Source organism: Scyliorhinus torazame, chromosome 8 (assembly GCF_047496885.1).
Source record: "Scyliorhinus torazame isolate Kashiwa2021f chromosome 8, sScyTor2.1, whole genome shotgun sequence".
Taxonomy (NCBI): Eukaryota; Metazoa; Chordata; class Chondrichthyes; order Carcharhiniformes; family Scyliorhinidae; genus Scyliorhinus; species Scyliorhinus torazame.
In genome coordinates this window covers 154,199,495-154,213,530 of record NC_092714.1, presented here as the reverse complement: position 1 = coordinate 154,213,530, position 14,036 = coordinate 154,199,495, and the positions used below count along the sequence as shown (strand labels likewise).

Sequence of the window (14,036 nt, the reverse complement as noted above, 5' to 3'; positions counted from 1 at the left end):
AAGTAAATTAAGAGTTGCTGGGGGACAGGTAGGTAGTAGGAGGAGGGAAATTATGCTTCCTAAAAGACAATTTAAGATTCAAGGTGTGCTTGTTGCATTGAGATAGAGGCACTGTCATGTGAGAGTACCTTTAAGAAATGGGTGTTTATAAAAATAGCTGTCGTGGATGTGCCTTTAAGAAATGGGTGTTTATCAGTGATGTCAGAGTGTGGGTGGAGCTGGGCTATGTCTGCTTTTATTTTCGCTTTAGGCTGTTTGCTACAGGGTGTATTTAGTTTTGTTTTCAGAGAGAAGAGTTGCAGTGAAAGCCAGCAGATGTGCATGGATCTCTCTGCAAGCTAAAGAGTGTTCATTTGGGTGATTTCAAAGTGATAACTGCTCTCGGTAGAGAATTTAAACCTGATCTCGGTGTTAAAAAGGGTCTTTTGTCTTCCGGATGTTGTTTGGGAATTTATTAAGGGTTATCCATAAAGTACTGTATTCTTTGGGGATTTATTGGTGTTGATAGTTGTCAAGATGTTTACTGTGGGTTTATAAAATGTTAACTGGTTTCATAAATAAAGATTGTTTTAATTTAAAAGTACTGTAACTCTGTTGAATAACACCTGAAAGGCAGGCCCGTATGCTCCCCATAACCATAATAAATTCAAAGTTATGGGTCAGGTGAACTCCATGATACACTTTGGGGTTCTCTAAACCCTGGACCTAGACAGTACATAGATACATAGAAGATAGGAACAGGAGGCCTTTTGGCCCTTCGAGCCTGCTCTGCCATTCATTACGATCATACCTGATCATCCAACACAATAGCCTAATCCTGCTTTCTCCCCACAGCCTTTGATCCCATTCTCCCCAAGTGCCATATCCAGCCGCCTCTTGAATATATTCAAAGTATCAGCATCAACTACTTCCTGTGGTAATGAATTCCACAGGCTCACCAGTCTTTGGGTGAAGAAATGTCTCCTTATCTCTGTCCGAAATGGTTTACTCTGAATCCTCAGACTGGGACCTCTGGTTCTGAAGAATGTCAATATGTAAACAAGGTCCATGATGGAATCCATAACAGCAAGGTGTTGGTTGCTGTTTGTCTTTGAACAAAGAACAATGAAAAGTACAGCACAGGACACAGGCCCTTCGGCCCTCTAAGCATGATGCCACAACTAAAGAAGAACCTTCTGCCCTTACTCTGTCCGTATCCCTCCATTTCCTCCCTCTTAAATGATACTAATGTGCCTGCTTCCACCACATCCTCTGGCAGCGTGTTCCAGGCACCCACCATTCTCTGTGTGAAAACTTTTCTCCCTCTCACCTTGAACCTGTGCCCCCTGTAGTAACTGATACTTCCACCTTTGTAAAAAGCCTCTGACTATCCACTCTGCCTATGCCTCTCATAATTTTGCAGGCCTCTTTCAGGTCTCTCCTCAGCCTCCGACTTTCCAGTGAAAACAATCCTAGTTTATTCAACCTCTCCTCATAGCAAACACCCTCGAGACCAGGCAACATCCTGGTGAACCTTCTTTGCACTCTCTCCAAAGCTTCCACCTCCTTCTGATAATGTGGTGACCAGAACTGCACACAATACTCCAAATGCAGCCTAACCAAAGATTTATATAGCTGCAACATGGTTTCCCAACTCTTGTACTCAATGCCCGGCTGATGAATGCAAGCATGCCTTCTTAATCACCTTGGCCACCTGTGTTGGCACTTTTAGGGAACTGTGGACCTGCACGCCTAGATCCCTCTATATGCTAATGTTACTAAGGGTTCTGCCATTTACAGTATAATTCATACATAGATTTGATCTTCTAAAATGCATCACCTTGCATTTGTCTGGATTAAACTCCATCTGCCATTTCTGCGGCCAAGTCTCCAATCTACCTATATCCTGCTGGTATCCTCTGACAATCCTCGGCATTATAAGAAACTCCGCCAATTTTTGTGTCATCCGCAAACTTACTCATCAGACATAGAACATAGAAAACACTGTGCAGATCGAGTCTGCACCGACCCTCACTTCCACCCTATCCCCGTAACTCAATAACCCTTCCTAAACTTTTTGATCACTAAGTGCAATTTATAATGGCCAATCCACCTAACCTACACATCTTTGGACTGTGGGAGGAAACCGGAGCCCCCGGAGGAAACCCACGCAGACACGGGAAGAATATGCAGAATCCGCACAGACAGTGACCCAGCAGTGAATCGAACCTGGGACCCTGGGCTGTGAAGCCACAGTGCTATCCACTTGTGCTACCATGCTGCCCATCCACATTTTCCTCCAGATCATTTATATGCGCTACAAACAACAGAGGTCCCAGCACAGATCCTTGCGGAACACCACTAGCTACACATCTCCATTCTGTAAAACACACTTCCACCTCTACTGTCTTCTTTAACCAAGCCAGTTCTGTATCCATCTAGTCAGCCCACTGCGAATCCCAGGTGATTTTGGTTTTTGCACCAATCTGCCAGGGGACCTTGTCAAACACCTTACTAAAGTCCATATAAACTTCTTCCACAGACCTTCCCTCATCAATTTTCTTTGTCACCTCTTCAGAAAACTCAATCAGTTGGTGAGTCATGACATTCTCCGTTCATCATCTTTTATCTAATAAGGCCCCAGCTATTTCTCCCCTTGCCTCCCGCAGTAACCTAGGATAGATCCCATCCTGCCCCAGGACTTGTCTACCTTAATGCAATTTAGGATACAACACTTCCTCCTTTGATATATTGATGTTAAGAGTTCACACACCTATCCCTGACCTCAACATCCGTCATGTCCTTCTCTCTGGTGAATACCGATACAAAGTACTCATTAAAGATTTCACCCACTTCCTGTGATTCCATGCGTAGAGTTTGAGAGATTTGCATAGAAACCCTCGGGTACATAACAAGAGTTCCTGCCATGCTTTGGAGAAGTAGAAGGTAGTGAGCAGAACCCAACAACTGATCCGCTGGTGAGATGGATGCTGCATGTTTTTTTTAAAATGAATTTTAAAGTAGACTTATCATGACAACATAAGAGGATCAGTCCTTGTAGCTTTCAGCAAGTTGCTGTGCTATGCTTCAATAGATTTCTCATCTGAATCGTTAGTGATGGACAAGAAAATTCCTGATTCAGGCATATTTTTTCCATAAGTACACTAAGTTGAATTTTAATCAAGGCCAAGTCTAGATCTTACCTCCTGTTTTAGAGTTGTAGTAATAGAAATATCCTTCAGGTGACACACCTTGCACCCAGATATTTGCTATGTTCGGCTTTGTAGTACGTTGTTCGTCAGGGGCCTTTACTGCTGGTTTCTTCTCAGTTGTACTTGACGATGCTGGTTTCTTCTCAGTTGTACTTGACGATGCTGGTTTCTTCTCAGTTGTACTTGACGAAGAAGAAGCTAAGACGACAATGCATTTGTTACTAGGTTACAGAATTTGAAGAAATAATATGTGTCCAAATTTTTAAATATTCAATTTAAAAAGACACCAAAATCGTTTTGGGAGAAAGTGGCAGAAGGAAGAAAGAGGAGGAAAAAATGGGAACAAATTTTATTTTGTGAATAGGAATTTTCCCCAGCCCATTGTATAATGGAGTGCCCAAGTATTTCTAATTGGTTGCCTTGAGAAATTTGACCTTTAAACAAATCAATTTTAAAAATGTTCAAAAACCAGAATAAAAGAATTCTGTAAATATTTTATATTAAAACCTGTCAACATTTTACTGCTAATTTGGTGAATTAAATTATTCAATGCTTTTTCAAGACTTCCTTCCATCTGCTATTTTTCATTATTTAAATTTATTATATATATTTCATAATAATAGTTACAAAGTTTTTTGAAGTATTTTCTTTGCAACACTGATATCTGGGAACAAGCAATTTTGTCAGTAGCAAAATAAAACTGCCTATATTGTAGCACATGACATATTCCAAGTGTGATTACGAAGACTTTAAGAACACTGGTAATTTTTCCCCATTACCATAGACTGCGGTGTGCAAGTCAATCCCATACTTTCAGCACGAAAAATCATGTTTAGGCCTATACTATGCTTTAACTTTACACAGTAATCTGCTGTGAGACCTTGTCAAAAGCCTTCTGAGTCTAAATAAAGCATATCTACCGGGTCTCCTTGGCCAACTCTAATAGTTACAACTTCAAAGAATTCTAGCAGATTTGTCAAGCATGATTTCCCTTTCCGAAACCTATGCTGAATTTATCTTATTATACTACTGCTTTCCAAATGCCGAGCTATAAAATCCTTGATAATGGACGTTAGCAACTTCCCTGCTACCGACGTTAGGCTCTCTTGGTCTATAATTCACTGTTTTCTCTCTGCCTCCCTTTTTGAATAGTGGGGTTATATTAGCTATCCTCCAATCTTTAGGAACCATTACACCGTTCGAATTTTGGAAAATGACCCCCAATGGATCTACTATTTCTAGGGCCACTTCCTTAAGCAGTCTGGGATGAAGATCATCAGGCTCTGGAGGTTTATCCGCCTTCAATCCCATTACCCCAAAACCATTTCTTTACTAATACTAATTTCCTTCAGCTCCTCACTGAAACTTGTGTTTCTCAGAACTTCTGGTGCATTATTTATGCCTGCCTTTGCAAAGACGGAGCAAAGTATGAATGTAGTTCCTCAGCCATTTCTTTGTTTCCCGTTATGTTTCTGACTGTAAGGGGTCTCCATTCGTTTTTATCAATCTTTTTCTCTTTACATACCAATAGAAACTTTTAGTCAGTTTTTATCTCCCTGCTAGCTTACTTGCATACTGTTTTTCCTCTTAATCAAACCTTTGGTCCGCCTTTAATTTTTAAGCTGTTCCCAATCCTCAGGTCTATTGCTTTTTCTTGCTAATTTGTTGAATTTGTGTATCTTACCATGTTTTGACTAGTGAAATGTTAAATATTATTTGTTGTTCAATAGACCTTGCTAATTTCATTCCAAACCAGTCCAAATACCAACATTGGATGTGTACCTCAATTGCTTTGCAATACAAGGATCATATTCATGTCAAATCGGCGGGAGCGGTGCGCAAGGGCCTTCTGGGAGGTAAGTTTTTACTTTAAAAACACTTACCTTTGCAGGAGCAGGCCTTTGGATTTCGGCGGGAGCGGTGCGCAAGGGACTTCTGGGAGGTAGGTTTTTACTTTAAAAACACTTACTTGGTCCCGTTTCTGTTCTTCTTTTTCGGTTTTATTTTGTTATATATTTTTTTTAGTATAAGGCGGGAACCGGAAGTTCGACCCGCGGACTTCTGGGAAGGCCCCCCCACCCCCCAACCAATAAATTCTGGTGGAGAGGAAACCCGAGACACTACACATGTAGTGTCTCCCACCCACTCTCCTCCTCTAACCTAATAATAAGACCCATTGGTGTGAGGTAAGTGCCATATTATTATTATATTTTTAAAATTTTTTTATTTATTTATTTATTAACTAGATCTTGGTTGGAGGTTAGAGGGATGGCAGGGAAGGGAGTGCAATGTTCCTCCTGCAGGATGTTTGAGGTGAGGGATGCCGTTAGTGTCCCTGCTGATTTTACCTGCAGGAAGTGCAGCCATCTCCAGCTCCTCCAAGACCGAGTTAGGGAACTGGAGCTGGAGTTGGATGAACTTCGGATCATTCGGGAGGCAGAGGGGGTCATAGATAGCAGCTTCAGGGAATTAGTTACACCAAAGATTGGAGATAGATGGGTAACTGTAAGAGGGACTGGGAAGAAGCAGTCAGTGCAGGGATCCCCTGCGGTCGTTCCCCTGAGTAACAAGTATACCGCTTTGGATACTTGTTTGGGGGGGGGGGGGGGGGGGGGGGGAGAATTACCAGGGGTAACCCATGGGGTACGGACCTCTGGCACGGAGTCTGTCCCTGTTGCTCAGAAGGGAAGGGGGGAGAGGAGCAGAGCATTAGTAATTGGGGACTCGATAGTCAGGGGCACAGATAGGAGATTTTGTGGGAGCGAGAGAGACTCACGTTTGGTATGTTGCCTCCCAGGTGCAAGGGTACGTGATGTCTCGGATCATGTTTTCCGGGTCCTTAAGGGGGAGGGGGAGCAGCCCCAAGTTGTGGTCCACATTGGCACTAACGACATAGGTAGGAAAGGGGACAAGGATGTCAGGCAGGCTTTCAGGGAGCTAGGATGGAAGCTCAGAACGAGAACAAAGAGAGTTGTTATCTCTGGGTTGTTGCCCGTGCCACGTGATAATGAGATGAGGAATAGGGAGAGAGAGCAATTAAACACGTGGCTACAGGGATGGTGCAGGCGGGAGGGATTCAGATTTCTGGATAACTGGGGCTCTTTCTGGGGAAGGTGGGACCTCTACAGACAGGATGGTCTACATCTGAACCTGAGGGGCACAAATATCCTGGGGGGGGGGGGGGGGGGGGAGATTTGTTAGTGCTCTTTGGGGGGGGTTTAAACTAATACAGCAGGGGCATGGGAACCTGGATTGTAGTTTTAGGGTACGAGAGATTGAGAGTATAGAGGTCAGGAGCACAGAATTGACTTCGCAGGAGGGGGCCAGTGTTCAGGTAGGTGGTTTGAAGTGTGTCTACTTCAATGCCAGGAGTATACGAAATAAGGTAGGGGAACTGGCAGCATGGGTTGTACCTGGGACTTCGATGTTGTGGCCATTTCGGAGACATGGATAGAGCAGGGACAGGAATGGTTGTTGCAGGTTCCGGGGTTTAGGTGTTTTAGTAAGCTCAGAGAAGGAGGCAAAAGAGGGGGAGGTGTGGTGCTGCTAGTCAAAAGCAGTATTACGGTGGCGGAGAGGATGCTAGATGGGAACTCTTCTTCCGAGGTAGTATGGGCTGAGGTTAGAAACAGGAAAGGAGAGGTCACCCTGTTGGGAGTTTTCTATAGGCCTCCAAATAGTTCTAGGGATGTAGAGGAAAGGATGGCGAAGATGATTCTGGATAAGAGCGAAAGTAACAGGGTAGTTATTATGGGAGACTTTAACTTTCCAAATATTGACTGGAAAAGATATAGTTCGAGTACATTAGATGGGTCGTTTTTTGTACAATGTGTGCAGGAGGGTTTCCTGACACAATATGTTGACAGGCCAACAAGAGGAGGCGCCACATTGGATTTGGTTTTGGGTAATGAACCAGGCCAGGTGTTAGATTTGGAGGTAGGTGAGCACTTTGGGGACAGTGACCACAATTCGGTGACGTTTACGTTAGTGATGGAAAGGGATAAGTATACCCCGCAGGGCAAGAGTTATAGCTGGGGAAGGGCAATTATGATGCCATTAGACATGACTTGGGGGGGGGGGGGGGGGGGGATAGGTTGGAGAAGTAGGCTGCAAGTGTTGGGCACACTGGATATGTGGAGCTTGTTTAAGGAACAGCTACTGCATGTTCTTGATAAGTACGTACCGGTCAGGCAGGGAGGAAGGCGTCGAGCGAGGGAACCGTGGTTTACCAAAGAAGTGGAATCCCTTGTTAAGAGGAAGGAGGAGGCTTATGTGAAGGTGAGGAGTGAAGTTTCAGTTGGGGCGCTTGATAGTTACAAGGTAGCGAGGAAGGATCTAAAGAGAGAGTTAAGACGAGCAAGGAGGGGACATGAGAAGTATTTGGCAGGTAGGATCAAGGAAAACCCAAAAGCTTTCTATAGGTATGTCAGGAATAAAAGAATGACTAGGGTAAGAGTAGGGCCAGTCAAGGACAGGGATTGGAAGTGGTGTGTGGAGTCTGAAGAGATACTAAATGAATATTTTTCGTCAGCATTCACTCAGGAAAAAGATAATGTTGTGGAGAATGCTGGGACCCAGGCTATTAGAATAGATGGCATTGAGGTACGTAGGGAAGAGGTGTTGGCAATGCTGGACAGGCTGAAAATAGATAAGTCCCCGGGGCCTGATGGGATTTATCCTAGGATTCTCTGGGAAGCCAGGGAAGAGATTGCTGGGCCTTTGGCTTTGATTTTTATGTCATCATTGGCTACAGGAATAGTGCCAGAGGACTGGAGGATAGCAAATGTGGTCCCTTTGTTCAAGAAGGGGAGTAGAGACAACCCCGGCAACTATAGACCGGTGAGCCTCACGTCTGTTGTGGGTAAAGTCTTGGAGGGGATTATAAGAGACAAGATTTATAATCATCTAGATAGGAATAATATGATTAGGGATAGTCAGCATGGCTTTGTGAAGGGTAGGTCATGCCTCACAAACCTTATCGAGATCTTTGAGAAGGTGACTGAAAAGGTAGACGAGGGTAGAGCAGTTGATGTGGTGTATCTGGATTTCAGTAAAGCGTTTGATAAGGTTCCCCACGGTAGGCTATTGCAGAAAATACGGAGGCTGGGGATTGAGGGTGATTTAGAGATGTGGATCAGAAATTGGCTAGCTGAAAGAAGACAGAGGGTGGTGGTTGATGGGAAATGTTCAGAATGGAGTTCAGTTACAAGTGGCGTACCACAAGGATCTGTTCTGGGGCTGTTGCTGTTTGTCATTTTTATCAATGACCTAGAGGGGGGCGCAGAAAGGTGGGTGAGTAAATTTGCAGACGACACTAAAGTCGGCGGTGTTGTCGACAGTGCGGAAGGACGTAGCAGGTTACAGAGGGACATAGATGAGCTGGGCTGAGAGGTGGCAAATGGAGTTTAATGTAGAGAAGTGTGAGATGATTCACTTTGGAAGGAATAACAGGAATGCGGAATATTTGGCTAATGGTAAAGTTCTTGGAAGTGTGGATGAGCAGAGGGAACTAGGTGTCCATGCACATAGATCCCTGAAAGTTGCCACCCAGGTTGATAGGGTTGTGAAGAAGGCCTATGGAGTGTTGGCCTTTATTGGTAGAGGGACTGAGTTCCGGAGTCATGAGGTCATGTTGCAGCTGTACAGAACTCTGGTACGGCCGCATTTGGAGTATTGCGTACAGTTCTGGTCACCGCATTATAGGAAGGACGTGGAAGCTTTGGAGTGGGTGCAGGAGATTTACCAGGATGTTGCCTGGTATGGAGGGAAAATCTTATGAGGAAAGGCTGATGGACTTGAGGTTGTTTTCGTTAGAGAGAAGAAGGTTAAGAGGAGACTTAATAGAGGCATACAAAATGATCAGGGGGTTAGATAGGGTGGACAGTGAGAGCCTTCTCCCGCGGATGGAAATGGCTAGCACGAGGGGACATAGCCTTAAACTGAGGGGTAACAGAAAGAGGACAGAGGTCAGAGGTAGGTTCTTTATGCAAAGAGTGGTGAGGCCGTGGAATGCCCTACCTGCAACACTAGTGAACTCGCCAACATTGAGGGCATTTAAAAGTTTATTGGATAAGCATATGGATGATAATGGCATAGTGTCGGTTAGATGGCTTTTGTTTTTTGACTTCCCATGTCGGTGCAACATCGTGGGCCGAAGGGCCTGTACTGCGCTGTATCGTTCTATGTTCTAAATGGATTGTTAATAGAGAGAAAACCCTTCACAAAGAATGGTGCTGCCTTGCTTGATGTTCTGTTTGGTTTTGTATTGAAATATTGGATGCTATTGATGCACAAACTGTCAACAGATCATTCAAAAAAATACAGAGTATTCAATTCAATGGATAGGGAAGAAGATGATTGTTGTTGTGGAGGGATGATTCTTAAACCAACAGTGCCAAATCTGATCTAGAGTGGGATCCTTCCAAAGTGACTCGGAATGATGAACTCTTTGCATTGGATGCCAAAGGCAATGAATTTGCTGGTTTCCGCAACCCTGGGGGAACGAGAGACTGTTTGAGGGGATGGACGAGCGGGAGATAGCATGGAGGGTGGGGGGGAAACGGTACGCGCGGCCAAGAGCCAGTGTATAAAGCTATGTAAATATACCATCTTGCCTTGTATATATCTTGCTCAGGGAGAATTTGTGTTATTTTGTTCCGGAAGAGGGCGGGGGGGGGGGGGGGGGGGGGGGGGAAGAGGGGTTATTGTTTGTAAGGGGAAAATATTGTGTTGTTAAAAAACCTTAATAAAAATATATATTTTTTAAAAAGTATTTGCTGGTTTCCAAAATGTTTGACTGCAGCGGAAGCTGCTCTTATGGAATTAAATGTGTCATAATTCCCATTTCAAAATGGTGCCCACCAACACATACTCGACATCACAGTCACCTCAGTTTTTGGAAGGAATTTGCAAGGCTTCAAAGGTAGACTTAGCGACCGTGATATAAAGTACTTGCTTAACAATTCAAAATGACCTGACATGATCACATAAAGTACGCAAAGAAACAGACATTTATAACAAGACTTAATGCTACCTGAAACATTTACTCCAAGTCGCTTGAGATCTTCTTGATAAGCTTTCATAGCTGCATTTTCCATCTCAGCAAATTCCTTTGCCCTCCTCTCCTCATCTTTTGCTTTTTCCAAACTTTTCTTTTTAATCTGGAAGCACATATGAACATGCCATTCAGGACCAGCTAGAAATGGGCAGTGTACACACAACAGGTAGGAAAGGAAAATACGGATCATGGAATGTGGTACCTCACTGATTTTCCTGGTCACATTTTCTTGATGGTTTTTGCCTCTTTCATGAAACTCAACACTCTGTGGGAAACATTTGAGGAAAGCATGATGTTATTAGAAGTATAAGCAACAGCTTTAATGTTTGAACACAGGACTGCAAAATACATTAATTGATACATATTTTTTTAAATAAGAGATTCATCAGATGTGGGTGTTGCTAGCAAGGCCAGCATTTACTCCCCACCCCCAATTGCCCTCGAGAATGTGGCGGTGATTTTTATTTGAAACTTCTGTCCATGTTAAAATTTCTGTATTATATGCATCAACTTACTCCTCTTAATATGCAAACTTCTGAAGCAAACAAAGAATTCACTGACAATCTAATCAGAAAATGCTTTCTGAAATAATTTCTAGTTTTAGTTCTTTTAATTAAAAGTGCCCAATTCTCTTTTTTCCCCAATTAAAGGGCAATTTAGCATGGCCAATCCACCTACCCTGCACATCTTTAGGTTGTGGGGGTGACGCCCATACAGACACAGGGAGGATGTGCAACTCCACACAGACAGTGACCCAGGGCCGGGATCGAAGGCAGGTCCTCGACGCTGTGAGACAGCAGTGCAAACCACTGCGCAACCATGCTGCCCCTAGTTTATCTTAGTAACTAAATGTATGCAGTACAAATTAAGGCTTTACCAAAAAACTAAAATGACTTGTTCCACAATGAATTATTAAAATTACCCACTGAATTGTTTTTCTGTCCCTTCATGTTTTTCGTCAAATAAATAATTTCAACTGATCATCTACAGGCCTATATAAAAAGCCTAGACTTTGACTGGTTTCATCAGAAATGTGGTACAAATTTCAAACATATCTGTGCATGCTGAGCACGTACAGACTGTATTTGTGCACTCTGAACATGCAAACCGTGTCAACAGTGTAAACAGGTGCATCACCGATCCTTCAAGGGGTTATGTCCCTCTACTATTGCCAAAATCCTTTAAACGCAAGCTTGAAATCTCAAATCTTTATTTCAGGCAAATTCAGACCATCTTCTTTCCTATGTACACAGTTTCTATTGAATAACGAAATTCTAGATAGTTGCCAAGAAAGAGCATCTGCATCCTCCTTTCTTCTAAAATTGATCAAGCCAAGTTTGCATTCAAGCAATTTTATTGTACGAGATCTGGGACTACTCCACTGGAGGAGAGAGGGCTATGAAGTGATTTATTAGTGGTTTTTAAAATTACCACAGGGTGAATACAGATGGACTATTAACCTTTGGAAAATTAGTGATGAGATACCATCAATTTAAAATGATCAGTGTGAGGAGCAGCTAAAAGATATATTACTGGGCAGCACGGTGGCGCAGCGGTTAGCACTGCTGTCTCACACCACCGAGGTCCTAGGTTCGATCCCAGCTCTGGGTCACTGTGGAGTTTGCACAGTCTCCCAGTGTTTGCATGGGTTTCACTCTCACAACCCAAAAGATGTGCAAGGTAGGTCGACTGACCACACTAAATTGCCACCTAATTGGAAAAAATGAATTGGGTACTCTAAATTTATTTTTATAAATGATAAATTACACAGAAGGCTGCAGAGTGCGGCTGACAAAAAAAATTGAGACAAAGGCCACTGCAGCTTTTAAAGGAGGGAAATTAGATCAATACTTGAAACAAGAAAAGATACAGGGCTTTGGAGACAGCAAGACAGTGGGACTGGTTTTGGAGATTATCAGCAAGCACCAGCACAGAGAACATACAATGGCCTCCTTCAGCGTTGCAGGCTTCTCTGGTTTGATGACAGCAACAGCACAAACAAAATTGAGGCAAATGGATGCTTTCAAATTTGGTTAAATTTATTCCAGACATTTGGAATAGGATTAAAATTCAGGCACTCCTTTGTATTACTTTTATCAATTAATTTCAAATATCGTTCTTGAATATAAAGATACAGCAAGAACACAATTACTCATTTATCCCCCAAAGCAGTAGTTGTGCCATGTGACTTAATTTGCCAGATGAATATTTATATTGACACAAATACATTATACAGTGTATTGCAGGGGTGCAGAGTACCATCCTAAAACAATCAATCAAAATTATGGTCTCCAAGGAGCTGAAGCACAAATGGGAAGAGGAGTTAGGAGGAGAGATAGAGGATGGTCTCTGAGCGGACGCGCTGAGCAGAGTCAACGCGTCCACATCATGTACCAGGCTCAGCCTGATACAGTTTAAGGTCGTTCACCGGGCTCACATGAAAGTGGCCCGGATGAGCAGGTTCTTGGAGGTAGAAGATAGGTGCCAATGTGTGCGGGAGGACTAGCGAACCATGTCCATATGTTCTGGGCATGTCCGAAGCTTAGGGAATTCTGGCAGGCGTTTGCGGATGTCACTTCCAACGTGTTGAAAACAAGAGTGGCACCGAGTTCAGAGGTGGTGATTTTCGGAGTGTCAGAAGACCCGGGAATCCAGGAGGAGAAAGAGGCAGATGTTCTGGCCTTTGCCTCTCTGGTAGCCCAGAGACGGATATTATTAGCTTAGAGGGACTCAAAAGTCTCCTAAGTCGGAGACCTGGCTAACTGACATGGCTAGCTTTCACTGTCTGGAGAAAATCAAGTTCTCCCCGAGAGGGTCAATGTTAGGGTTCGTCCGGAGGTGGCAGCCGTTCGTCGACTTCGTTGGGGAAAATTAACCGTCAGCAGAAACAAAGGGGGTGGGGGGGCTGGGGTTTAGTTTAGTTTAGAGTAGGGTGTTAGAAAAGGTGGGACCGGAGAGGGAGGAATACGGCTTTTGCATTATGTTTCTATTTGTATATACACTGTTTCTTCTGTCATTGTTTTAAAACCATAAATACCTCAATAAAATGTTTATTTTTAAAAAAATTGTGGTCTCAAAATACGTCAACGGGATCTTCCCAAACGCCCTGGAGGAACACCAATGCCATTTCTCAAGTAACAATCAATAGGTAGAAAGAAAAGCATTTGAATATTATGTGAAAGGTAAATTGAAATTAAATAAATAATAACAATCTTTATTGTCACAATTAGGCTTACATTAACACTGCAATGAAGTTACTGTGAAAAGCCCCTAGTCGCCACATTCCGGTGCCTGTTCAGGTACACAGAGGGAGAATTCAGAATGTCCAATTCACATAAAAGTATTTTTTTCGGGACTTGTGGGAGGAAACCAGAGGAAACCCACACAGACACGTGGAGAACGTGCAGACTCTGCCCAGACAGCGACCCAAGCCGGGAATCGAACCTGGGACCCTGGAGCTGTGAAGCAAACAGTGCTAACCACTGTGCTACCGGTTTGCTGTTAACATATAGCCAGCCCATTACCATCCTAAATTAGCATATCAATTTGAGCAGGTTCTATACCAGCGTAGGAATCTACTGCTCCAGATCACATCGCCCCATGCAGTCAATAGGAAAATCTATCCACACAACTCAAATGCCATAGCAATCAGCAAGTTACAAACAAGAACAAGGGGCGAAATTTTCCGTTATCGGCGCAAAGTCCGCCGATCGGCGCAAAAAACGGCGCAAATCCGACTTGCGTCACATCGGAAAAATGGGTCGAAAGTCTCCGGCCCGAAATGGGCT

At 43.5% G+C, this 14,036-nt stretch overlaps 1 protein-coding gene across 3 annotated transcripts in view; it reads right to left on the bottom strand.

Annotated features, from left to right (window-relative positions):
• wbp4 (WW domain binding protein 4) overlaps positions 1-14,036 on the bottom strand; it is a 77,871-nt gene that overhangs the window by 45,363 nt on the left and 18,472 nt on the right. For all 3 annotated transcript variants that reach the window (XM_072514393.1, XM_072514394.1, XM_072514395.1), the window contains exons 3-5: positions 10,451-10,513; positions 10,225-10,351; positions 3,183-3,389 (exon numbers count right to left, since the gene is read on the bottom strand). In XM_072514393.1, coding sequence (XP_072370494.1) covers positions 3,183-3,389; positions 10,225-10,351; positions 10,451-10,513 — 397 coding nt within the window. The remainder of the gene's footprint in view (positions 1-3,182; positions 3,390-10,224; positions 10,352-10,450; positions 10,514-14,036) is intronic.